The sequence below is a fragment of the Haemaphysalis longicornis genome, unplaced genomic scaffold (genome assembly GCF_048455015.1).
Source record: "Haemaphysalis longicornis isolate Haplotype H1 unplaced genomic scaffold, Haemaphysalis longicornis Haplotype H1 scaffold_6, whole genome shotgun sequence".
In the NCBI taxonomy this organism is placed as follows: Eukaryota; Metazoa; Arthropoda; class Arachnida; order Ixodida; family Ixodidae; genus Haemaphysalis; species Haemaphysalis longicornis.
In genome coordinates, this window is record NW_027526407.1 from 15,288,647 (window position 1) to 15,316,198 (window position 27,552).

Sequence of the window (27,552 nt, forward strand, 5' to 3'; positions counted from 1 at the left end):
TGAGACTAAAATGTCCGTGCACAGTGGTGCAAAATGCTTCCGTAATTTGGCGCGTGACTTTAAAACTTCAGGAAGGAATTTGTTTAAAGCAAACAGGAGCCACCACGCTGTAAAAACACAGTGTTAAAAAGGATTTTGGTTTGTATGATGTTTAAGTTCTACAATTGAATTTGCGTGAACACGTGAGTATCCGGTCGTTCTCACTCCAGAACGTAAGTCCAGACATCATCTGCATTCCTTGCTCCGGTTTCCTGTTTCTCGGATCTACCCTTGGTTCACAGGCCATTCTACAAGGCATTCAGTTAGTGTTGGTAGTCAAAAGCCATCGATATGGCACAGCAACAGGTGGTGCGCCGTGCGTGCACTTGACGTTACCCTGCGAACATATGGACTGTTAAGAAGCAACCATCTCTCACGCTCGCTCCACTCTGCCGATCCGTGCTCGACTCTGGCTGCAGCTTTTGGAAGATCGGCGCGATTCTGCAGAGCGAGGGAAGAGTTCGCCCGACCTCCCCCTTCATTGTTTACGGAATATCAATACGACGCCGGTGAGATATAATGCCCAGAACAACCCGGAAGTAGGCTCACTCTCACTGTTCGACCGCAAATTATCTATAATTTAGGAATATTGCTGGTCAAAGATCAACGACACAAATATGAGGTCAAATATAGGCAAATGGAGCGCGAGGTTATAAAGTTTGAGGGGTCCGTCATTTTCAAAAACATTTTTATAATGACTTAACAGTGCACAAAACCAGTAGTATTATTTACCGTTTTCCGTTGCAAATCGGTTTTTTACAATGCCTCAAAGTACGCATAAAAATGTTTATTAGACTTCGTATTTTGCGTGGACTCGCATGTTTGCACGATGGAAAATATTTATTCAATATTTCATTTTTTGCAGTCTCGGTTGCTCCCACGATGGTAATGCGGAGTGGAGCTACCTACCATACTTCTACGCGGATTCTCAAAACTGTCCATGGTCTCAAGGTTATATAATGAGCTATGTACAGAATGGCGCAAACGCCGTGAAGTTTTCGCAGTGTTGCGACAAATCAATCTCGTTTGTTGCCCGGTAAGCTGCAGCCGTTTGCGCATCAAATGCTAATTTTTATTACTCTCCTCTTTTATGAATTTACTTTATCAGCAGAAAAAGCGCTTCTCTAGCCAGCCCATAACTATGAGTATGATATGAGTCAAGGGTATAAGGTTTATTGCGTTGGAAATACTGAAACTTGATATTATTCACCCAAAAACAAATTAACTTGGCCTAGACATGCTAATTTAGAGTAGAGAGTATTAAACGTGCTTATGCATACAGCATTGCTTAACGCATCGGCATTGTACAAAACATGGCAATGGAGATGTAAAGCCGAAGTACTTCACAGACTTCTGTGAGCAAACGACTGCTCTTGCTATTTGTAGTGCTATTAAGAAAGTTCACAAATTAGGTTAGAGTTGTGGAGGTTTTAGTAGGTTAGATAGGTAACCTATTATGTAGACCAGTTTTTTATATTGCTAGAAACTTTCTAGAGAAGAGGCACACCGTAATAGAAAGTGGTGAAGTAACTGAAATTGATAAGTGTTTACTTCAGTAAAACACAATCTGGTACATTCTAAGGCATTCGCGTTGCAAAGTTATTAAAGCTAAATAACGGTGAGACCATGCTTATTTATTGCCTTTGATTTTGTGTTGGCTTGTGTCGTCAGCCTAATTATTCTTACTCAAGCACTAAGAAGCGAGCTGTAGATATCAGCCTATTTCTAAATTATAACCACAGTTGTTCGAGGAGTGATTGCATATTTGTTTTTAGGCTGCGGGCATGCGCACAAAAAGACTGCTGACATATAGAATACCACGCGCGATGCGAGGCAGAAAAAGCTGAATTCTCTTCGGTGACGGTCTCGGAAATGAATATCGGCCACAGAGTCACGTGTGCGGTCATGTAATCTCCGCATGCCGATACGCGGGAATCTATGTGAGCGCGTAAAAGAGGGCGTGATGGTTGGAAAATGTGTAACCAGGGTGTAACCCCTAGGAATATTGAGTTTTGTTTTACCTGAAGGTCTGCAATTGACCCGCACTGCATTGTCTTGTAGCACTTGTAACCACATTGAATAATGGCGAAGGTAAACACTTTCATAGGAAAATCTCGTCCTGACATTTCATAAGACATACACGACATTTTTTCCATACGTTCCTTGCAAAATAACGCAGCCACTTACGTTTGGGCAGGTTTCATAGAATAGTACAATCGAACCGATAGGTCAGGCTTGCAAAACACGAAAGCGCGAGGTAGGGATCGGGTGTGTGATGAGGTGTTGCTGGAGAGGTCAATCCACCGAATTCCACGGGTGTAGCCGAGAGATAAAAACAAGAAAGAAGAGGAAGAAGGAAAGGGAGGCTGTTCGTTCTCGGAGGCCGCCAGACGGCCACCCTCGCGGTGTAGGCCCGAGGACCATCGCCGGGCCTCCCGTCCGTGCCACCACCCGGGCTGCCGACGAGACGACCAGAAGCGGTTGCACCCGTTGGAGTGATCGTGGTTCCGGTGGCGTGGAGCGCGGGCAGCGAGGTCGTGCCGTGGCGCCGGCCCAAGCCATTCGTCCTGCCGCTAGCTATCGGCCACCATTACGTCCTTGTCCAGAGAGGCACCTCCTCATCGACTCCACTAGCCTGCCCCGTGGCCAGCGAGCGAAATGCGTTTTCGTGCCATCGCATCCAGACCGTCTGGTCCCTGAGATCGCCGGCTGTGAGCGCATGAATCCATTTATGACTGTGTCCGCAATCATCCACAAGCATCCGCAGTCCATCCGTGTGCAGTGTCTATTCCGGCTTTGTACATCTTACGTTAATATATTTGTGTGTGTGCGTTTGCGAGAACATAGTCCAGGCTCGTGACTTTCTACGCGGTCCGGCCCAACATTCATTACAGGGTGGCTCTCGCAGGGTAGAGCACATGGCTTTCGCCTCGGAGACTCGGGTAGTGCGCAGCTGGAGCTGGCAAGGATCAGACCTGTTGGACGGGACTTACAGTGAACGTATTCCTTCCGCAGGATCAATGTCGTTCTTGAGAACCGCTGCAGGATGCTATGACCCCGATACGACACATTCATTACGAATGTAGAGAGATGATGTCACTTACTAGCAAGAATGGTAGCCAAAGTATTTGACATGCGGCTCCTACATTAGTGTAGCGCAATAGGCATTCCAGTTTTGCCATCGGTTTGCTAGAGTCGGTTTTAGCTTACCGAAAGCGCATTATTGGATTTCGCATTTTTAAGGGTAATTCAAGTGTTGCCCTTTTTGTGTCATCTGAAAGATCAACCTGACAACGCCTCGCAGAGCCTTAACTGCAAGAGAAGCTTCGTCGGTAGGAATTGGCTGACACCTCTGGGGTCAGCTTCACTGACAGCGCTTTGAAGTACCTCCTGGCCCAGTGTCTGAGAAATGTGTGTGCCTTCTTAGTGCTTGTGGAGTACTTATTTAACTTACCTCCGCAATATCTCGACTACCAAGGGGTTCGAACCTGTATCGATCGTTTCGGAGAGGCCAAGTTTCAAAACTCCTGCGCCATTGGTATTAGTCTCGTTTTGTGGGAGTGCTGTGATTTTACCTCCCGTACACTCCTTTATTTATGCCAATAGTCTTTTTATTTGACGACCTCAACATACTAACACCTACTCCGACATAATTTTACTGCACGCCATCTATTGGAGCCAATCCCCCCTAAACAAATGCCCTTTCTGCCCCGACTAGTACGGATCCCTGAACCGCCACACGTGGGCCTGCTAATACCGCCAATCTGTTCACGCAATACCCGATCCGCCCCCTGAACAATGTAGCGTAGCCCTGACCAGCTCGGACATGAACGAGCAGCTTATGCTCACCTCAGTCAACAGCGCCGCAATCTGTTCCTTGGACTGAGGGGAACGCACCTCATGAAGCAAATGAACTTTTCCCATATCTCAACAAACGTTATTCGTCTTTCCCATCCTTACGAGGAAGGAATCCGTGGTGCCAGTTCTAAATGACTTGTTAGCTAGATTCACAGAAGCCTTGTGGGGGAACTCGGTGAGGCTAGTTGTGAAAAAGGTGTTAGATACCTTGGCGTGCTTTTTTTTGCTTTTTATCAACCCGACAAAACCAACACTAAAAAGAACATGAAAGAGATCTGAGATGCTTTCCATGGTCAGTTGAAGCCTTTACAGATGCGGTCAGGAACTCCTGTGCATACGAAATTGGGGGTACTGAAAGGCGTTTTAAACAAACGACTTCAACAAACGAAATGGTTAAATTGGGTATTAGATGTCATCTGTGCCAAGCATACTTTTTTTTCTGTGCAGCAGAAACGTCATATTTCTGTTTCAAAGTTTGGCAACCGCGGTGCCACCCGTTCCTGCGTGTTTCGGGACTCCGCTATTTCACCACGTGCGTGTCATTGATTCTCCCAGGTATGTCATGTAGAAGAAATCCTGCGATTACACGGCTTTTTCTCAAGCTTCCGTGAAAAAAAAGCGAGGTCTGCCCAACTTCGCCGTGTCGGGGTGGTGTCTTTGCTTAATTAGTGCTTGCTGGAGCACGCCTAATGCTATTACCTTTATCTAAATCGATCTTTCTTACAGTATAACCACGCGTATCGTTAAGGGGCGTTGGCTAACCCGACACAACGACGACACGACGGCGACGTGTACTTTCGAGTTGTCAGACCGCCTTGTCACGCGATGCCGACAGGGACACGAACACGTCAGCCAATCCAAAGGTCCCATGGTGTGACTGGTTCGCTGACTGAAGATGCCCAGAATACCGATCAGCCGAACGGCCACTGGTTTACCGGAAATCAATTGAGAAGCGAAGAGGTTCCGGTATAAATGCGGCTGTGTTCGTTTAGTTCCTAGAGTTTATTATTCATAGTAAGGTCCACAGAGCCCATACAACGCAACACTAGCGTCGAGGCGTCGTTACGACGATTCGGCCGTTCGCTTTGGCGGCATCGTTACCAGGAGTTGCACACTGCATATTCGTGTGGGACCATCAACGCTTGCAGAAAATAAAAGCTCTGTTAAGAGAAGAACAGGAGTTACAGAAAGTATATTAGGCAATACGATTTCAATATCGGACAAGGTTTAGAGCGCAAAGGGTAAGAATAAGTAAGGCAAGCAGTATTGCCGCATTTCGAAATCGCAGTTGCAACCGGGCACACGTTTCTGTCAGACTTGTGGTGCTGCCGGGGATCGCCTATGGTCGGGGCTTTATGGAGCCTTACTGCGCAACTGTTACTCAAGAAATGATCAGTTAACCAGGGAGTAATCCTTAAAATCCTGCACAAATCATTGATGTGACAGAAAGGTTGGGTCTCAATGTAGTATACAGGTTATTTCAGAATTATCTGGGGATATTTTAGGGCGCAGTGGACTCATACGTCGCCCCCGCTGAATCAAAGCCGCTGGTTCGAATCAAGGCAGAGTGATTCTTTTTCTTTTTTTATGCCTTTTAAGTGTCATGGTTTGACAATCCTATTCGCGAATAAAAAAAAACTTATTGGTTGAACTGTGGAACTACATATCAAAACCCATTGCATCGTTTAAGTCACAGTTATGAGTCGTTGAGTCTTAAACTCGTGCTTTATATATATATAAATGCCATTGTAATTTCAGGGGAGAAAATACTGGTGTGTGTGTTTTCTAAAATCGGTATGTCCTAATTATTACAGCGTCAAAAGAGTTCCTCCAATCCCCTAAAACAATACACATGGTAGACTCCGGGAGGAGGGGCAAGGAAGGGGATTATAGTGAAGCGGGTGGAAACCAAGCCCTCAACTTATCGCAACTAGCTGCCATGACCACGTAAAAAAAATCGACGAACAGCCTTTATAGAGGAAAATATTAGCTCCAGGACATCAGGAGGAAAAGAGAGAGTGGAATAATTGTTTTGTGGAATTGTATGCACAGCCCAAAAAAGAGACAGGCGCGCAAGGCTACACAATTCTTCCGAGACCGCTCATAATATCCGTTATGGTGCACTTGTCTAGCGGTTGATAAGCACAGCGTCGCGTAGGATTTTACAGGAGAGTAAAGGGAGAAGGGACAGCAAAATGAAATGCACGAAGCACTCTGTGTTGTACTGTACAACCCTTCCGCTGCTCTTTGTTACGGTATAAATGTTAAGAACCGATTGGAATAACGGGGTGGAAGAGTACAACTGCCTGTTTATGGGCGTGCATGGAGTCACCACAACACGACCGAGCTTGACGCTGGCGTAAACCAGCGGTCACTTGAGCAATATATAAACCGACGACAGTTCGGAAGGCCTTACGTGCTCACTCTAACAAATTAGGAGGTGATGCTTTAGATATCCGGTTAGATATTCAGACTCCCGTGTGTCCTGCCCCATTCCTTACATCAGCTTTTTAGCCGTGAGCGCAGTATAGAATTCATGAGCACAATCATAAGCCAACGTCGCAAACGGAACGCAGAGAGTCAAGCGGCCCCGTTCCAAAGCAATGCTTCCGCGCAGAACATGGTATTAGCAGAGGCGAGCTGCCCAATCTTCTTGCTGTCGTCACCGATAAGCGAGGAATCATGGCCAGCATGGAGGAGAGAAAAGGTTAAGAAAGGCCTCGACATCGGGTTAGTGAATCCACACGTGCCATGTCGATGAGCCCGCTGAGCGCAGCACTTTTTCCCATTGTCATCTGCTGTATCCGGTTTGATAATAGCGTTGCGGTACGGGCGGCTCGCGAAAGCGGAAGTAGGAACGGGAGCAAAGTTTGGGTGCTTACTACTCGCCAGCCTTAGTGCGCCACGTCTCAGCGGCGATTAATTTTACTTCACGTGCGTAAGTGCACGGTAAGTGGCTGCAGAGGTTTGCAAGATGCCTTACTGTTGCGTGATGGGTTGTCGGTCGCGCCCGGCAAAACTTGCCAAATCTGCCAAGGTGCACGGCCTCAACAGAAGACCGAGAAGGATAGGAAACCACTGCGCGGAATTGACAAATTATAACCGCAAGTGAACGACAACTATGCTGACCGGTGACGCCAGTTATAAAGCATCAGATGTTGCCTTTGAAGGAACATTACACCACAAAGGAAACGGCAGTAGAAGAAACGCTGCGAAGTCAGCTGTAGTAAGCAGCTTGCACACTAAGACGACGCCGTAGCGACTGCACTGCGTTGCAAGCGTAGCGAGCCAGCCACAGTCAAAGGGCCGTAAAACATTGTCCGTGGTATTTAGTCCGATTTAGCTGCCGCAGCCGTAAAACACTAGGCAACACTGTCTATGCGCTCATTAAAATGGTGTCACAACCTCCACACCTTTTGCATTGCATTGGAATGCTAGGGGCCACCCCTTAGTATTCTTTCCTCCATTATTGGCAGTCGCGCTCGAGTGGAGCGAGCAGGTGGACCAAGCAGGGGGGATTCTGGGCGCGGGAGAAAATGCGATCTTGTCATTTGCAATAGCTCCACTTAGAACTCATCACTAAACAAACATTGTGGAAAAAGGTGATTACTAGAACTTTGGAATTTTCAAAAATTCCAACATCCATGTACAGGCAAAATCTCTTTCAGGGCCCCTTTAAGATGTATAGATCTTGACTTAACATTCACGACACCACTGTGCGCTGAAAACATGCCTTGACTCTCCAAAAAGCACACTGCCCTGCTCCTGATGTCACTCAACACTTGTGAAGACTGACACGCAAAAACTTGCGTGGAGGTGGACACCAGGCGCTGATGTGAGCATTCAGTGGATGTTGGTTGATCAGCACTACCAACAAAGCTAGCCTGGATACCCCTGATGAGGTAAAGCATTGCGTTGCGGCGATTTTCTGCAAATGAAATGCGAATGCACAAATGTGAAGGGGAACCCACGAATAGCGCAATTTTTCGCTATACGAAGTAGTTGTTGCATGGCTCCATAACAGCAGTAACGTTTCCAGATGTTACTTTCCAAGTATACAACAACACTGTCATTATGAAATCTGAACAAACTAAGTCCTTCGATTTTGCTTATTTTGGTTGATATCTTCGTATTCTCTTTTTTATTTGTCCATGGCTGCACAGAAGGACCCGCACAACACGTTAAAAAAGTTGTTTGAAGATTCGGGGCTCGTCTCGTTTCCGTGACGGCGAACAAATTTACACCCGTGTACGTAGAATTTAACTGGGGTCAATACGTAGATATATCTTTCAAAGAAGCACTCTCGGCAATTTGTTGAGTGAACTCTCGAGCTGTGTACAGCCTCCCACTTATTACTTGCAAAGCATTTGGCATCGGCTAGATGGGTTGTTGCATCTCTGGCGGTGTACGCGAGTATGTCAGCTTGCTTAGCGGCTTTGTTGACAGCTACCTTGCAGCGCATTACCTGAAATGTGGATGCACGCCGCTCTTCGAGAAATACAATACCTAAAGCCGCTGTCGCGACCAAACGGCACGCGATATATAAGGGCGTTTTGCATTGTCGAGTGCGGTGAAAATTCTGTTGCGGTTCTAGGGGCCTTGCTTTATGAAAAACAAAGATTCCCTATCTGTCTTCTTCGCACGCGGGTCCCTTTTTCCTTGCTGTGAGTTTTTTTGGAATTGGGTTGTTGCGTTTCCCCCCTCAACACTTATTGTTTCTCAGCGGTATTGAGTTTGACCAGCGCGCATAAACCTGGCACCCCTATGCAATAACATGATGTGGTTGTTTGCGGGCGAAAGCGTTTGTTTTCTCGTTCCGTCATGTCTTTTGCAGTGCCGCTTTTTTTCTGAAATTTTATACACCAAGCTTACAATTCAACTCGTCTCGGCACGCAAGAATTCTTGCAATGTGAACTAAAATGCTAGATTTAGTTAATAAATGCAAAGCGGATTACAGAAATATTCGCGTACATTATTGCAAGTTGGTATTGCCGCAATCGACGCTATGAATGTCATCGTTTGGAAGTGCTCGCATGAAGAAATTCTTTACTTGTTATTTGAACCACAAGCCGCGAAACAAAAACTTCGCAGTACAACTAAGTAACTTATCCGCTAATCATAAAGCTATAACCAAGTCTTTTGCAAAGTTTTCCCAACCTTGTTCATTTCATTCTTCATGCAAGTCTGCTGACCATTGAGCGCGGCCACTGTTTCTTCTCGGGCTCAATGTATCCTACACAACCCAGCGGGCTCTTTGGTAGGGAGACTAAGTCGAAGAACGCAAGCTGTGGGCACGTGTTTTGGGAATAAGTAATAAAAAGACAAGGTAGTATCCATTTGGAACCGAGAATATTTGAAAGAAATAACTAACGCGATAGCTGTCACCAACGTTAATTTGAATTTGGCGATGCTTGCACGGCTGCGCAATTACATCGTCCTGATTTCGCTGTTTGGGGTATAAGCACAGAGTTTTTTTATGGCTACGATGTTAGAGCAAGGGCTTATTGTGGCCTTTAAAATAACGTAAGACGCCTTTTGCGAATGATCGAGTGATCCCGGGAGATTCTGCTGGAAGTTACATGAGAGCATCTTCACACGTGTGCAAAAGAGTCTTGAAGAACGCTTGCGGCTACATTGAACAACCATAAAAAAACCTTGCGTGGTCCCAGTGGTGTTTGTGAAAGACATACGAGAGCATTATAACTCTTATGTTTCAGCTAATTCGGAAGTATTATTGTTCAATTGCCGAACGTGTCTTTGAAATTTCATCGTTTCCCCTTTGCTTCAATACTCACAGCAGGAGCAAGAATTTTATGTACTATGGATGGTTCAATGTACCATTGCGCGTATGTGTAGCCTTGGAAATAACACTTCGTTACAATAACAAAAGAAACTTTCACGTATACGCCCATTAGGCCCAAAGTAATGCTGCGTATCCATACCACGTCTAATGATACTCTAAGCTAGTCACATGACGAAACATTTTTTCAGACGATACAGTTGCGGAACATTGGTCATAACAACTTTGCGTTGGCGTGAAAAGCTAGTGTTTGATATTACGTTTACCTAATCCGAACGCTGAGCATAACTACGTACCAAGAAAAGGACTAAGACATTGCCCTTTGAGCTGAGGGTAGCGATTGCATACTTTATAACTCAACACGTGATTATCGTATGCAGCGGGAGAGAGTTGTGTCGTCAGGGCCTGATCGGGGGGGGGGGGGGGGGGTCATTTTGCTATTGATAGTCCTGTTGCGGCAATCCTACTATAAGCATCGCCCCTTGCGGTCACTTCCCAGCAGTCTACTTCCCATGCTTTATTCGAGAAGTTTGTATTTATTTACGGCCATAAGTGGGTTTGTTTTTACATTTTAACATTAGGTTCATAAAACATCCTAAATAAATCCCGAGCGTAATGTCCGCTGGGTGTACAAATGCAGGTGGTGCTGGCTGCAATAGGAGTTCTGCGGCAAGCGTTTGCGCTTCATAGAAATTTTTAGTTCAAAACCTGCCTGCGCTTTCCATTCGTTCGCCCCCGCACGACACACCTACATCTTCATAGCACTGTACCATGGTGTTCGAACTAATTTCTATCGTAGAGTGCTGAATCAGCCCGTCCCTGCGCTTGGAATGACACTGTGCTTTTATTTTCGTCACACTTACTAGGAATTTCAACCGCCGGCAATACGAATACAAAAGCCGCGTTGATGCCACCCAATTGCAATTCAGCCGACAGTCAATTTACAGCAAACGCGTACCACCTGTTATTCTGTTTTCCGGGAACATGTACACTTTCCATGCCACTAACATTGCGCCACTCTAAAAAAACGTTGGAAAACAGGGCCCACATTGCTAAAACAAGAGTACATAGGAAGGGCGTGTCGACAAATACGCATCCCGCTTTGTTACAGCAAACTACAATTTTACTCTTACGCACGAATACCATTGACCGCCTTGAATGGAAAACATTGGCTACACGTAGAAACATAAAGCAGCTTGAAATCTTAACTTCCAATTAAAGTAATTCGACAGAAAATACGACAGAATTTACGCAAATGGGATTTATGACGCCATTATACGATGGTATATCGCTAACAATTACACCATTCCGGTGCAGCAATACGCACTGGAATTTTCACTTTTTACTAAGACAATCGAGCAGTCGAATGTTTTCTCCTAATTCCCGCAGCATGCGACCGAACGCAATTCAGCGAAAAGAAATTTTGCTATTGTACGAGGAAGCTCTTTTGAAGTACATCACTTTCCTGAACCGGAACAGAAGCAGGCTGACGCTGCGCTAAGGACAAATGTTCTTTTGACTCTTATATCTGACTGAGGATTGCCCGGAGTTCAATAGCCTTGACATTCTAAGACTTTTTCTATGGCTGTAAACGTCTCTTCTTTCCTTATTAATTTTTCTTCTACCTCTTATTCAATGTTACTACGTACCTTTTCTCCTTTCTTTTCTTTTTGCGCCTCTTGATGTCACCCCCGTTTGCAGTAGCAAGGCCCACCCTTTGCGGGGAATCAGATCAGTATTCCTTAGGTTTCTCTTTTTCCCGCGCGGGGCGTCTTGATATCCGTGGCGATGGTATTGGCACCTTCGCGGACCCCGAGCCCCCAAAACAGAAGTTGTAGCCAACCGTGGCGATGTACTATAGGCGGAGGAAAGGAAACCACACAGGGTGGCAGTCGGAGCCGGGGTCAAGCTACGGCAGATATGCGGCCTATCTTTTTACCAGGCAGCGAGCTCCTGGACCGCTCTCGCCACAAGGGGAATCCGTGCGAAGGAAGTACCCCGGTCCCCTGCTTTTATATTATGGTGTATATTATGGTCTAACGTCCTCCCCTATACAAACATGGCGGGCCCCGAAGAGGGGTCGCACCGAAGTTTCATTTCCACCACTTTCGACAACCGTCTTCCCCAAGCCTGATAACTATTCTCGCTTGCTTGTAATTGAGTCATCTGACTGAGCAAGACCTGTCACTTCACGGCTGGTATTCCGGGTTTCAAAATGTCTTCAATGTACATTAGGAGAAAAGTATCAAGCTAATATCACAGCATTCGAGAAATACTTGTGGAAGACAGCACGCTTGAAATATTCTTGCCAAAACTCTTATCCTTGCTCTGGACATCAAGGTCACACCCCACCGCAACGTGAACAGATCGCTGGTTGTGATTTATAAGCCAGATCTGCTCCCCAAAAGAAATACCGACTTTCTTGGAGGCTTGAAGGATCAAGGTGTATCAGCCGTGCGCGACACCACGATGCGCAGAGATGAATAGATAATGCCCACCCAACGTAATATGCTCACATTCAACCGATGGTCACTCCCAGATCATTTAAATGAATGCTTCATCCGGTGTTCCATGCGTCTTTACATACCGAACCCCCGCTGCTGCTTCAAGTGTCAGTGGTTCTAGCATGGTAGAAACTTTTACAGTGTCAAAACAACCTGCACGAAATGCGCCGCAGAGGACCACGCAACTGACAACTGTAATTACAACTTCACATGTGCTAAGGGCAGGGCCCACACGCGGCCAACTCCAGTACCTGCGAAAAGTTCGAACTTTAGAAGAAAATAGCATCAAAGTAACAGAGAACACCTCCTTTCTCGAGGTGCGAAAAAGGTTTGCTTCTTTCCCTCTAGAGAGGTACGCTGACGCAGTTGGCCAGGGGGAGCGGCGTCTGGTTTCGGCAGGGTCTCAGTACCGTTAGTGGTACTTTGTCCCGCCGCCGTCTCCCCCGTCCGCCACCCCCCTGGGTTGAATAGGCAGCCAAACCGGTCACCACACCGCTTGCTGAGTCGCCAGTGGTTGCGGTGGCAACAGTCTTCAGCGGGAAGAATGCCGCTCCTGCCCCCCCAGCTTTCCCGCCTGCCATTACACTTGAGGCTGCCAAGGAGGGGCCCCGCTCGGCTACCACCCCTCCGCACCGCCCGTGCCAACCGTGGCGCACCGCCGCCCTCTTTTGTGGCAACGCGCACCGGAAAATGATCTAAGACCATACAGCATGGTTCGCCGGGCACCTTCCGCACATCTGAAAAAGCCCGAAGAACCCCTTCCATGAATAACAGCCCCGGAAGATAAAAATTCAACACATACACACACACACACACACACACACACACACACACACACACACACACACACACACACACACACACGCACGCGCGCGCGCGCACGCACACGCCCCCCCCCCCCCCCCCCACACACACACACTTCAGTAAGCCTTCAATATCTTTAGTGGGAAAAGGGAACATCCAGCGGATTTGTAGGGGGCTCCTTAAAAATTTTGTTGTCTTCGAGATATCGCATTCGAACAACCTAAATGTGGTGTCTACTGAAAGCACACCTAAACTCCAAACACAAATTTCTTGAATAGTTAAAAGGTATTTATAAACGACAGAGATGGTGGTGGGTGTCAGGCTCAGTTCAATAATAATTAAAAAAAGTAACTCTGTGAACAAGACTGTATTTACATGGTATCCAAATCCCAAAGTGACCCAGGTACAAAAAGGCACCAACAAAAATCTAGCAAAGAGTAAGAGCATCAAGCGGTAGATGAAACCTAATGTTCACACTAAACAAGAGGCCAAGAGCGAACGAAAGTGGAAAATTTGTGCATGCGGTCAAAGTGGGGTTACGAAAAGGGCACAGTGCGTGGTTACTGCCGGAACGGCGTTGTACTAACTCGCCTCCCAAAGGCGCAGTCGTGGTGATGCGGTGCTGAAAGTTACAGGTGATGAATCGTGGCCACGGTGGCAGAACACGCACCGAACTGCCGTCGCATTGTAGCGGGCGCGTGTTTCCGATCTCCGAGGACCCGATCTGCTTGTGGAGATGTCATGAGGGTTGCGCTTGAGGAGGAACTCTTGGGGTACAGCAAGGGTCCGGTTGCCGGGCAGCCGTGCATGCCGATCACACTCCGCTCTCTTTTTTTTATTTATTGCCTGCTTGGGACCTGATGCAATTGACAGACACAATGCTTGGTGAATAGATGTGAAACAGCAGCCTCACTTATGCTGCGTCATGAACTAAATTTTTTTCAATGATGCGAGGTATGTAATGTTTTGATCCACTCAGGTGGGTCTACTTGCGCTCGGTAAACTTCTGTGATGTACGTTATACATTCAATAAAGTAATCCCTGACGGGTCTAGCATGGGCATGAGCATGCCTGACCGCCATCCGAACTCTCCACAAACTATGTAGAAATAGGAGCATGATAATGTCATAGGGCACTCCCCCTTCGTTTTCCGTTGGAAGGTACCTAATGCCGTAAGGTTCAAAGTGCTCTGCAGAATGTTCCAATGAAATACTGCATCCCAGCAATCCAGGAAGATGTGTTCAACCATTTCTACTTTTTTACACAAACGACAGTTTTCGTAGACGAATAACCGTAGAAAAATAACCCCTTTTCTTCCAACCAAGGATTCACAGGAAGAGTGCCACTATGCAACTGGAAAAAGAACGTTTTGCAGAATGATCTAACTGGAATTTTGTTAATTCTTTTAAGAACATCTTTTCCTTTTACAGTTGGGTACTGCGATCGGTATATTGGCACAGGCAAGCATACATGCACAAGATCTTTGTACAGCCGTTTCCGCGCGACAACACTCAGGTATTCTGTCGAAAATCGAACTTTGAGTAGTTTGACGGCAGGCACAACTTCACTCAAAACCTCTCGCACAGACACTCGTCTTGCGTCAGTAGTTGACACAACAAACTCAGGGAGAGTGTGCGATAGCCTTGTCTGAATAACATGGCGCAAAAAAAGGATCGCTTTCATCACGAAAGCACATGAACCGTGCGACCACTTGTCGCAGAAACAAATGTACAAGGCCCAAGCCCCTGCCTTCGCTGAACGAAAAAGGTTCGTGCGACTCGGTCGTTCACAAGTTTACCGCCACAAAAACACCGCTAACACTCGGTGTAACTTCTGAACTATAGTTCTTGACATACACAGGGCTTGAAGAACATACATTACCTTCGCAACAAGAAGCACGTTATATACAGTAGAGCATGTAAACATAGACAAGTCCCGCCCACCCCACTTAAGCGTTTTCTCTCGTGTAGCCTCAATTTGCTCCTTCCAGTGCTCGTCTGGGTCTCTGTAGCACTCGACTGGCACGCCTAAATACTTAACTGGACACACACTCCACTGGACGTCTGCAAAACGCTCCGCTCTCCAACTCTATCTGTTCTTCACGATGTCGCCTCTGCCGCCGGCCGCTGTGATTGACAGATTCCGATTCGCCGGACACCAGCGCAAGCTCGTGCTGTGGTCTCAAGCGCTCGGTGCTGTACCCGGAGGAATGAGCTTGACGCAGCGTGCCTTGCTTCTCCCTTTTCGTCTTTCGTCGTCGTATTCTTTCGCCATGTCCTGTTGTGGTGATTCTTTTTATCATGCGACTTCTTCATATAAAAGTGATACATCTTCAGGTGGTGTGACCATTATCGTCCAGAAATCCTTGACATGTCATCCTATGAATCTGAACATAGTCCTTGAGGCTGTCGTCATTCGCATATTTATATTTAACAGGTAACAACTGTATTTTTGCTCTACATTCTATAGGATTACGGGGTATCGAGGTCAGATTTCGACGCTTTGTGAGACCAGTTACCAGAACCATTTCTTTAATAGGATGCCTCAAAGTTCGTAGCCCATTCTGCATCTCTTTCCGCACGGATGTCCGAGGTCGCCTCTTTGAGAAGTTCTTGACATCGTCGGGAGCATGCATTTTTAACAAAAACAGCCTGCATACCGTAATGTAGGACACAGGACCTATCCATACCTTGACTAGGCCATCGGCTCTGCAGTAGTCTTTTCATCTCTTCAGTAGCACGTCGGCACAGACCCATATGGTAGTGACCACTTCCCAACCACATTAACAAAAATAGGGAAAGAACGTAACAGTTCACCTTCCCATTAGAGGTTCGATGAAAGCAATTGCAAAATGAAGTGCATATACCGAGACATCTCCACTACAATTCGCTGTCATAACTTACCTACACGTAGATAGAACCGGCCAACTCCTCACGGCGCACATCCTCCACGCCGGCGAGAGGTACATTCCCCATGTCTCTAGTGCCCTGTCTAAGCCAAGGTGGCCCTGGTGGAATGAGACCTAAGCGAGCGCGCGAAGCCCAGAACAAGGCATGGGGTATCATTCGCCACTACCCCACGTCAGATAACTTATTCTGGTTTAACAGGGCAAAGGCTTTTGGAAAGCGTGTGTGGCGTGGGGCAAAACAACAACGTCGGCGCATCTTTAAAACAATCAATTCATACACAGACAGACGCAAAGAGTGGGCTCATATACGAAACCCCCAAATAAACGACACACACACACAGCCTTTCCCTGTTGAGTGCAATAGGGGACAGACGGGACGACCAGGCCAACACACTTGCAAGATACTTCCAAAACGTTTCCAGTACGGTACACTGCCCACACACTTTTCTGAAACGAACACATAAGGCCACGTTTGAAAAGCAGGCCCCACGAGGCAATAAGAAGTCAAAATGTGGTTACAACTCTGAATTTACACTGTATGGGTTGCGGGCTGCCCTGAGCACACGTAAACCTTCAGCTCCAGGTGCAGCTAAGATTACAGACACCATAATGCAACACCTACACAACGACAGTCTTGAAAAACTCCTACATCTATACAATAAAATCTGACTTTGCGGGTGCATTCCAGGGTCTTGGAGGGAGGCCACACTTGTAGTATCCCTTAAAGGGGGGACGGACCCTTCCTTTCCAACCAGCTATCTACCCGTTGCCCTGACCAGCTGCGTGTGTAAGCTTTTCGAAAAGACGACAAACTTCAAGCTCGTGCCTTTTCTTGAGTACGATGGTATGCTCGAGAGCTGCCACGCAGGCTTCACAGTGGGACGGGCCACGAACGACCAACTCATGGCACTTGAATCATATATCAATTATTTGTTCGTGCATAAATATTTTGCCCTACGATGTTTTTCGTCATCCAGAAATCCTATGACACCGCTTGGCGCTACGGCATCCTTTGTAACTTGAAATGAAGTGGTTGCGCAGTACTGCCAACTACAATTTCTTATTCCATGTATATGGACGACGCCCAGATGTCCTTTTAATCATTTAATATATCAATCTGTCAACGCCAAGTCCAGCTTGGCATCAACAAACTTGAACACTGGACAAAAAATAATGGTTTCAGACTTAGTCCAATAAAAAGTAGTTGTGCTGTATTGTCTAGGAAGTGGGGGATCCTTTGGGACTCTGACATTACTCCTAATAGCGTTTCGATTCTTGGGATCACGAAACACGCGCTTTTAGGTATTGTGTTTGAGAAAAAACTCAGATTTATTCCTCAAATCAAGCAACTTAAAGATAAATGTCTGAAAATAATGAATATCCTAAAGCTCCTCACACCAACGGTATAGTGCAAGTACAAAACTCCCGATGTGCTCTATACTGCCTTGGTTGGGTGTCGGCTGGACTATGGCATGGTCGTGTATAGGTCAGCGACAAAAACAGGATAAAGAAAACTCGTACCCTCGCAACACCTGGGCCTTCGCCTTGCGTCGGGTGCTTTCCACACTATCTGATTCGAAAGTCTATATGCTGAATTCAACAAGCGTTGCCTTGAGGACAAACAGACGTACGTGGACTTGCTTTATGCTCTTAAAATTTCGTCGCTAAATAACCATCCTTTTAAACCTGTTTTTAATGATACATTCACATCTATACTGTTTGTATATTGCCCATCCCTTCCCTAGTCCCTTTCGCTTAGAGTGAGAGTAAGCATCGAATGTTAACGCGTCGTTTCCAGACGTGTACACATCATCTTTTTCACACATTTTACTGCCTTCGCCAGTTCGTCCTGCGTCTTCTGATCAACAATTATGAAATTTGATACAAACATGGTACCAAGAACTGCAATATTACCGCAGTTTTCTGCCTTTGCAGTTTAAATGCACACGGGCAGAATTCTACCCCGATACTGGTAAAAGTTCCACTCTACAAACGAACACCTGATTGATTATGACCTTTTTTTATTAGGTCGCCGAAAATTGACTGCCTCCACGAAATCAACTCTCGAAGTCGCCTTAAACGTTACAAAACAAGAACCTTACCTGGCTATTTTTTGAGCCGAAGCCGGCAGTGCAAATTAAGTTATGCAGTGGATCCAAAGACATATTATAACAAGGTATGCATATTTCTACATGTATTGTTTGAAAACAACATTTATTAACGCTACTATTTTCATGTCTCAGGGATGGTGAACCATTTTAGGCACAAGTACACTGCGGAAAAGCCGACTTTACACAAGTAGGCGAAAACGCGGGTCAGATAACAATTCATGACTGCCACTTTACATAAGAACGAAAACGGGGAAGAGCGTCTTTTGAATTGTTAGACAGCGGAATCTAACCAACCTGATGTGCTACCTCGGGGCTACACCACTGCGTGACACAAGCGCAGACCCCGAAGCAATTCGGTATGTGAGCTTAGTTATTCTCAATATTACCAATTTAAACTAGTTACTTTACTAAGTTTGAGAATTGCGAGAAAGCTGAGGGAACTTTTATAATCTTCATTTAATAGAACCAGTTGCTCCTTTTGTGTTTTGTAATAACTCTTAAAGGCAAACCAAGTTGCTATTCACCAATTCAGAAAACGGGGACCGATTCATGGCAAGCAGTGCGCCAAAATATAGCGTTTCGCTAGCGGCCAGATGTCTGGAGGTGGTGTCTACAAATATTTTCCCGCCCTGTAAACAAATCTTTAACTTATTTTTGCAATACGACCACTTAATTTCGTCGGGTCCGGGTTATCCAGGAGTGCTGTCAAAAAAGTTATTCTAGGCGTTGGAAGGAAGCGCGCAATAGACGAGAAGTTGCACCAAAACAGGCTTAGTACAACCGTCGCTAAAGATGACAAAGGGGTCCTTCCACCACCCCGCCGGGGTGAGCAGGCTCCAGCGCGCGGGGAACACGCCCATGCTCTGCGCTAACTGGACTAAACTCCGTTAGTGAGGGACATGAAGGGCTCATCGGAGACAGCGAAGTCGGCGCTTCTCTTTATTTTACTGGGTGGTTGCCTCCATAAAGTGCCCTCACCCTCCCCAGCTGTTGGAGCTTTTTGGGACAAACGCCACGAGGAAACCGTTGGCTGGTAGAGGTAGGAAGCTTTCCTTTAAAAAGTGGATTCAAATAAATGCAGAAAAGTGTCCAAGAATGCGTTTATGTTGTGGGGTTATTGGTGGCGGACGCCATCTGTCAAGAAATTTGGTCTTAAGTCAATGAAAAGGTATTAAAAAGAACCTGTCTCTTGTTTTGAAATAGCGGGTGTGTCCAAATAATAGTTGCAATAGTTACAGGAATGGTACAGGCTTAGGATAGGAAAAGAATAAAACAATCATTCGTAGTTTGGCAAACAACTGTTTCTAATAGTCACAACTTCGCTCAGGCAACCTTGCTGGTGGCAAGAGTAGGACAAAGGAGTTGTTATGGGATTAGCAAAGGCCGTCGAAAAGTGTTTACTGTGATATTTTATGGCAGTCGTGCCTATTGAAACTAGGCTTCGTGAAGATATGCACTAGGGTTCGGCGCATGCTAATAACCGATGCCCGTTTCACGAAATGAGCTACCTCATTACTAAGAACTCCAGCACGGCCGGGCACCCACGAGATGACGTCAATTTTTTGTTCGTTAAGGATGCTCTGCATTTGTAAAAGCTTCTTAGAATGTACACAAAGCGCAATTTGATGACGGAGATGTAGCGTAGCTTATGGAGTATTTGTATAAGAAAACAAACAAATAAAAAAAGTACAGTATACGCTAACGTAATGCAACTAAAGCAAATAAAATTAAAATCGGGTACGTAGCGAGACAAAATGACAACTGATGACCTCAAGGGTAACAAAATGCATACCGAGATAGGGTTATATTCTAGAAGGGGAATGCCAATACCCAGGCGGAGAGTGGAAATAACACAATTAAAAGGGTAATAGTGGACCGGATCAAAGCGGGGCAGGAGTGGTTGAATGTCGTGGGAAAAAAACCATTGTTCTGAAGTGGACGTAAGCAGCTGTTCATAATTGTGATGATAATGGTGATGATGACGTCCGAATGCATGTGCATGAAGCCGCAATGGTAAGAGTAATGTGGGTAAAAAGATACTTTTTAGTTCTGCCATGTAATGGAGGTATTTAGTAGCATTGAGTCAGAGAAACCCACTTGGTACCGTTATGTGCCACGCAGCTGCTGTGCTTGACGTTTTCTCGGATGCATCAGTGGAGATGCTGAATGTTTCAGAGAAGCAAGAGCTTTGACGATGTTATGTTGCACATTTTCGTTTGTTTTGTGGTTGATAATCCGGTTTTTGGCATTTCGGGTTATGGAGGTTTGCGCCGCTGACGGGCATGGTTTCCCTGGCACCTGGGAGATATTATTGCCGACGGCTTCAAAGATCTGTCGTCTATTTTCGGAGGTTCACAGTCGTTATACCTGTGAAATATTGTGTGCGTTTGTGCTGTCGGTATACGTAGGCATGATGCTGCAGTCACCCAGGTGAAGAATTACAGTGTACGTAGGAACTCCTATATTTATGCTCGGGAATTTCAGAAATTAGTAACATTAACCGTAACACTGATGCAAGTTCTAAAATAGAGTGAAATTCACAGAGCTTTTGTAGATTTGAGTAGTATTGTTATAACAATAGGAATACATGTTTGGTGAATAGAGAAGCGCGTGTGTGAGGTGTTTAAGGTCATATTCATTAAAGTTTGACTGGCATCTTGCGACCTGTTTGATGTTATGAAAGGACTGTTTGTTTTAATGGCCTTAGTGACATATGTGGTAACTTGGCTGTATTGATTGTAAGATCTTTCCCATAATAGGCGATTGGCATGAAACACATAAATAATATTATTTGAAAAGTAGGCTTTATAATCGGTAGTATTCTTAATTTGGGACAATTACGTACACAGGCTGCCCGGATTTCGATAGGAAAATTACGGGTCATAATAGCGAACGAATTTGTAAGAGGATCGATGGTTTTTTGGAGCAAACATGCTTCTGCATCGGTAGAGGCTTTTTTGCAACACAATATCCCAATATACGCGTAGATGCTGGTGAATCCGTCATGTATGCTGGTGAATTCGCGGGAATACGCGCCTGTAGGTACCAAAACCAAAGCCTGTAGATACCAAAGAGTAGCTACCAAAAAAATCACATTGTGGTACACTAACCAGCTTAAGTTTACCTTACTGCAACTTTGCGTGTCAAAATAAATTGAAAGCCGGAATGAACTTCAATGTTCAGCCGAAGATCCCAAAATGTTAACCTCTTTCTCTCACCTACCATTAGGTTCGAGTATCAAACATTTCCTAATGTTTATGTGTGTTATGGTTCAAGTTGTCACAGCACGGGTACAAAAGTGTGCTCGTGGGAGAGGCTGTGAGCATTTCAAGAACTGGCGTGGAGTTTAAAACCTATTTCAGAAAGGTTAACTGTTTAGTACGTTCGTTTTGTCTATATGATGATGTAGTGTATGTGAAAGCGTCCGCTCCATTATATACAGGTAGTCGCGGAAAGTGATTGTGGATGTAAAATAGCCCCGGAGGCAACGGGTTTGCCTGCTTTAGGACAGGAATAACAAAATATCTCAAGTCAAAACGTAGTGTTCGTCGTTCAGAGATAATATTTCTTTATTCTAAAAAGCCCATTTGAAATTTTAAGAAAGCTTTCTTAAATCAGAGTTTGTGAGGGCTCTTTTTTTACGCGCTAGTCGTTTGGAAGAGAGCAGTGCAGGTTTTACTTCACCAGACGTGCAATGTAAGTTAATCTTCGTGGGATGTGCACGTTGTAGCATAGGAGCGTTACCGAAGGAATTGGGGGATATGGCAAGTTAGGGAAAAAACCGTCCAAAGCTTTAAGGCTAGTTCAGAGGGAGTAATATGTAAACGTCTATTTAATCCAGCAAGCTGTGAAGTTGCTTATTTCACAAGCTTTCAGTGCAAGAAGTATCCGTTGTGGTAGCCAGGTAAAGGTTCTGTCTAAGGATTGTTGTTATTCTTTATGTATGCGCTTCAGTTAAAGAAGACCGTTCCGTTGCTAAAGAAGATGACAATCAGTTTCTGATTTTAGATTTTAAAATAAATGTCAGTAATGTATTTTTTTTGTGTTCAAAGCAGCTTATATAACTCATGTTTGGTGATTGTAAACTGCTGTTCCTAACAGAGCAGCTTATCTGTATTTATTCGTGTGCCGTATGTATGTGTACAGATATATTGTTTTGTGCGTAGCAAATTCTACAAGGAAGTGGTCCTTGCCTCAATGGCAGGAAGTGTAGTCAAAGTCAGCTTTAGTCCAGAACTACCACATCCGAAGCCTCGTAAATGCTTTTTTGGAGATGGTGTTGAGCTAATTTAGTCGACTGTCTGTACCGTTAAAGAAATTGTGTGCCGCCAGGTTACAAAATAAAGCGTATGATTGCTTGGTGCTTGATAACCTAAGCTATGTTTGTGAGCGCGCAAACCTTCTACAGTGATGTGAAACCACATTTAAACACTTACGTAATTAATTGATTAATCTTAACTCAAAGCGCAGAGTAGGTAGGCGGCTGAGGCAGGAAGTTTCCCTATGTATTCTATGTATGATGACAAAATGCGCAAAAAACGGGAGTGACTTCTTGGGATATGGTACAGTAACTGATGGTGTCCACTCATGTATTCGAATTGCGCTTATGAATGTGTATTGCACCACCACCATGACTTTTGGTACATCTTCATTTTATTTAAATACTCTAGCAAGTAATGTGACATGATAAAGTGGTGCTGTTGTCATTGGTTCCTTTAAGAAGTATTGCTCTTGGGTGATTTCTTTGTAAATGTACCGAAAGCTCTCACTTCCTTAGAGTTAATGTTGGACAGTTCCACTGCAGCATTCATATGGACTCCTGAAAGTGCAGCTGCTAGTGATTTTTGATTCTTTAGTCTAGATATAACTTGCAGTTTATTCAAGAGATGGTTTGAGTGATGCTAAGTAGAGATTTTGTTACGTCAGAAACGCCCCGGTGGACGTTGCCAGAAATGTATTTCTACCGCTGAAGTAATTTGGCTTAGCTTGCGTGACGTGTTGTTTCATATAGTTGGTATTCTTGTCGCACAAGGCATCTGCGCCGTCACTGCTGCCGGCAACAAGTGGCATTCACAGTAATAAAAAAGTTCTTGATGGAGACGTGTAATTCAGGCAGGATCGCAGGGGGTGGGGGCTTGGCGGCCGTTTTGGTATGGTATATGGTACCCCAAAGATGAAACAAAAGAGCATGATCATTGCGATGCCTGCTGACTCGGCAACACTCTAATCTGTGGTTTGAAGTAAATTGCACCACGATCACGTTATAACGTCTTGGTGATTGATGTCTAATTTGCACATGTGATTTAAGCAGTTGTATTATCGCTTCCTCAAGTTCCTTACAATCCGAGGAGGTCTTATAAACAGCGAGATGCTCTCCTTTGCAAATTTGCGGGAGTTGTAGTAGCGCAGTAGAGATTTTCTGGGCAGAACAAAACACTATTGTAGATTTTGACGCTTCGTGGTTGTTGCAAAGGCCCTGTTTCAGGCCAAGCTTAAGGCTAATGTCTTTACGCAGGTGTGCGTGCATTTTTTGGGAAAAAATGTAAGCCCAACACTGATAAAGTGAACATGGCGCGGCAGTGATGGTGCATTGAATGGAACTAGCGCGGAGTTGCTAGCGCTCAGAGGACCAGAAAGAAAGCTTTCTATATCGGTTCAGCATCTATGTCACTTCAGTACGTTAGGCTGTAGGTATATGCTGTATTTTCCATGCAAAAACCTAAGTATGCCCGTGTGAAATGAGCCCTATAGCAATTGACTAAAAGTACGCCTTCTTGTAGTTTAGTTACGTGAAAATGTGGTATGAAGCGGTACATTAGCCTCCAAATATACTGCGGGTTGGTTTGGCCCGTCTAAAGCGGCCATTGCAATGTGCATTTTGTGGAAAGAATCTGTACATGGGCCTTATTTTCTCGGTGTGCCTGAATGCGTTTTGTAAGTAGTTAACGGCTCTTTGGCGCGAAAATGGTTGGAATGAGCGATAGGGTTCTATGAGTAGTCATACTTGAAATCCTATGGTTAGACGTGACACTTGCAGGTGCTTCCCCGCCCTTCTATAAGTTTTATGTAGTGAGCTAAGACGGGATAATTTAAGTGTGACTTGCAGTAACGGCTTAGCCAAGAGGCGGAGTTGCTCCAGGTGACACTAGGCTTGCCATTTGGCTTTATTTGTAACAAGTGTGATAAAATACACGTCCCTTTGACTCTGGATATCTCTGTTGCGTCGTCAACATTCATGTCCAGCACTCAGTAGGAATGGAGCTCATGAGAAGCCACACCATCGGGAGTAGGGAAGTTGCCAAAACAATTTGTTGGTGATGCTAAAATTAGTGCAGTCCAGGGAATCCGCCAAATTTAATAGCTTGCGTATGTCGGAAGGAAGCCTAGCCAGACGTTTTTTGAAAACGCGATAAAGACCTCATAAAAATCGGAATACTGGCACGAACGGCACGAAGAAACGTCAACGGCCCTTCTCCTCGATACAAAATGCATATTTGCTTAGGGCAGGGATTTATCTTTAATTTCGTATCCAGGCCACATTCCAATGACATGTGTTTGTTATTTGCTTGCTCTGCTCCACAAGTCAAAGGCAGGATTCAGGGATAATTATTGCTGAAACATCAGTTTCCGCGTGGTTGAGGGGACGCTTCAGTCCTGAGACATTCGTATAGAGTAGGTGAACTTTTATACACCTGAGAAATATTAATGTGTGCGGTATCAGAATTAAAATGCGGTATTAGAAGAGAAACCTACGGTAGAAGTTCCGTCGCCCATGGGGTTCCTTGCCAAATTAATCGCTTTTTCTCCTATCCAACGGTGGAAAATAAATTTCCAGAAGTTAAGCTGCAAAATGTTTTTATAGGTAGAGGAAATTCTGATGACAAAAAATAAATTTCTGCACACCTAAATTTTTCAATGCCGTGGGCATCACTTTAAAATATTAGTTTGGAAAATAATAAGTGCACTGCCGTGATAATAATCATAGTGTATTTGAGATCACAATTGTTTATCGAATAAACTATTCTTTTCACTGAAGTGGCGAAAACAATTTGTCGGATGCATGGTAAGAAATCAACGAGTGGATACATTGTTCGAAACCTTTACCACAAAATGATCTGTGCATAAGAAATTGCTGATTTTATGTAGTGCTTTTTAAAGGCGTGAGTTGAAAGGATATGTGTTTTTAAAATTGTACATGAGTAACCACGCTGATTTTCTACAAACCCTGAAGGACAACACCACGTACCCTTGCACGGTTGAGTGTTGTGTACCATGGAAAGGAAGCATTCACTGCTGGCAACAACACCTTCTTGACGGCAGCAGGTGTTGGAAGCGTGGGCGGAATAGGCATCGTGAGGTAACATCTTTTTAATTAAATACAGCATGGTTGTATTCCTATATATTGCACGCAATAGGGCATTTCTTTGCGTTTGCGAGCATTGCATATTACAAAGGATAATCAGAAAGAAGCTCTAAAATGCAGTCGGCCTAATAAGATAATATATGCGGGATAAAAGAAGAAAATATATTTGAAGAGTGACATTGCAATCACCTCTGCAGTGTCTCTAAAACTCTGTTCAGCTTTCGCAATTAGCTGTCATATGCTTTCTTGCATAAATATAGGCTTTTATCTCTAGCTTTAGAACCATGCCTTCAAAAGGAAAGAAAATCACCGTTATTATTATTTACGCCAGAACCTCGCCCAAGTACACGCCTCTTTGCCTTTATCGTAACAGGGACTAGAACAAGGCACAAGAAAAGCGTGAGATTTTTTACTCACCTTTTGTTATGAGAAATAAACGCACCATTTATCTTGCAACATTTGTGGCCGTGCTTTTGCAGCAAATATAAAAATAAATGGCAGCGATTGGTGGGTAATATATTATTTAAGAGGTCAGTTGCACTTACGCCTGGTGTATAAACGGGCTACAAGGTCTCAAAATATTTCCAAGCTCTTCGTCTACTTGCCTATACCGGGGTTAATGGTAACCTTTATTACAAAAGCAGCCATTTGAACGAGCTGCTGCTTTTTAAAAGTAACAAAAGTGTTTATAATAAAAATGCGGATAATTATTTGCAGGCTAAAATTAAGCTTGCACTCAAAACTAATAAAAATTCTGAAGGGGTGTGTCCAGAAGTTTTGTTTAGATAGCTGAGCGCGCGATCCGAGAAGCTTGTTTTTTTTTGAAAAGCGTCAAGTTGATTTCTATGTGTCTGTGTAAATAGTAAGTTCGAGTTAATCACGTATACCGTAATCGAGGCTTCACTCTACAAAAAATGACTACACTGCTTTGGGTAAAGCGGCTACACATCAGTGAACACTAAAACTGGAGGCTAGTAAAATTGCAGGGCGCATTTGTTCCCAGGTTCCCGAAATCCTCAACGTTACAATTGTATTTGAAATCTAACGATTTCGTAGACAATTCGATTGTTTCGGAGGCAATTGATTTTTTCTGTCTTTTTAAATAAAGGGTTTCTCATGCCCGACTTTAACTTGCTTTTTCAGGTTTGCATAAACGGCGCATGTGTTCGAAAAAACACTTGGTACCCGGTGAAAACTCTCGCCGAATAAACTGCTGCTGAGAAAAACCGAGTTGATGTCATGACTTTCTATTGTCCAAGTATGCGTAACACAACGAAAACTGTTTCATGGCTTTTTTACGTGTGGCACAACGCAAAAAGAATGAAGTTAATAGCACTGGAAGTAAGCAGACCTGGGGAGAAGTTTCGGGAGCAACGTGTCATCCTGGTTTGAGCGCTTGATTCGTAAATGTAAAGTTACCACAAATCGTAAAGCTTATTGCGCTCAGTAGAGAAAGGTTTGAATACCTGGTCGCGTGGCCTAGTACTAGAAGAGACACTATTATGACAGAGGTGCTCATGGAAGGATCACTTAACGGCAGTTGGTAGCGCATATTGCGAGTAAGTGTGTCACGCCCTTATGAAAATTTCTATGTCGAGTCAAAAGACAGTCTACGTCCCGAAGGAAACATCCCGTGCGTCCTGTGTGTTTCCTCTGTGTTGGAAGTTTGCCACCGACTTTTTGCGTCCTCCAAGTGTCCTGTGTGTATTCGTCCTCCATGCGTCCAGTCTATCTCCCAAAGGCAACAGACACCATACGGCCATTGTGTGTCGTTGTATGTCTCGAAGGCAACAGACCGCATTCCTCCCTTGTGTTTCCCCTGTATTGAAATTTCGCCACCGACTTTCTACGTCCTCCAAGAAGCCTTTATGTTTCCGTCCTCTACGCGTCCCACAAGCTTCCACCTTTTGAGTGCCCTTTGCATGCTGTCAAATAACAGCGCCCAACAGCGAGCTGCGTGTGGAAAATATCAGCCAGCTCCACAGTCACTGTTTCATGCTGTAGTTGTTTCTGTAAGAGCAAGCTGACAAAAATCACATGAATCACATATGACGCTTGCAAACCTGACTATTTTATTCAGGTTGGATCCATACGTGCTACTGCCGCCGGCCACACCAAGTGTCTCCTCATCTTTACCCCTCACAGGACGGGATACCCACTGCCAC

The 27,552-nt window shown here is 44.9% G+C and overlaps 1 protein-coding gene across 2 annotated transcripts in view; it reads left to right on the plus strand.

The window, feature by feature from the left end:
- LOC144142269 (venom metalloproteinase BumaMPs1-like) overlaps positions 1-26,613 on the plus strand; it is a 55,919-nt gene extending 29,306 nt beyond the window's left edge. For both annotated transcript variants that reach the window (XM_077673638.1, XM_077673639.1), the window contains exons 11-14: positions 905-1,075; positions 17,942-18,089; positions 25,256-25,381; positions 26,531-26,613. In XM_077673638.1, coding sequence (XP_077529764.1) covers positions 905-1,075; positions 17,942-18,089; positions 25,256-25,381; positions 26,531-26,596 — 511 coding nt within the window. In that variant the 3' untranslated portion in view covers positions 26,597-26,613. The remainder of the gene's footprint in view (positions 1-904; positions 1,076-17,941; positions 18,090-25,255; positions 25,382-26,530) is intronic.
- Positions 26,614-27,552: the final 939 nt, after the last annotated feature.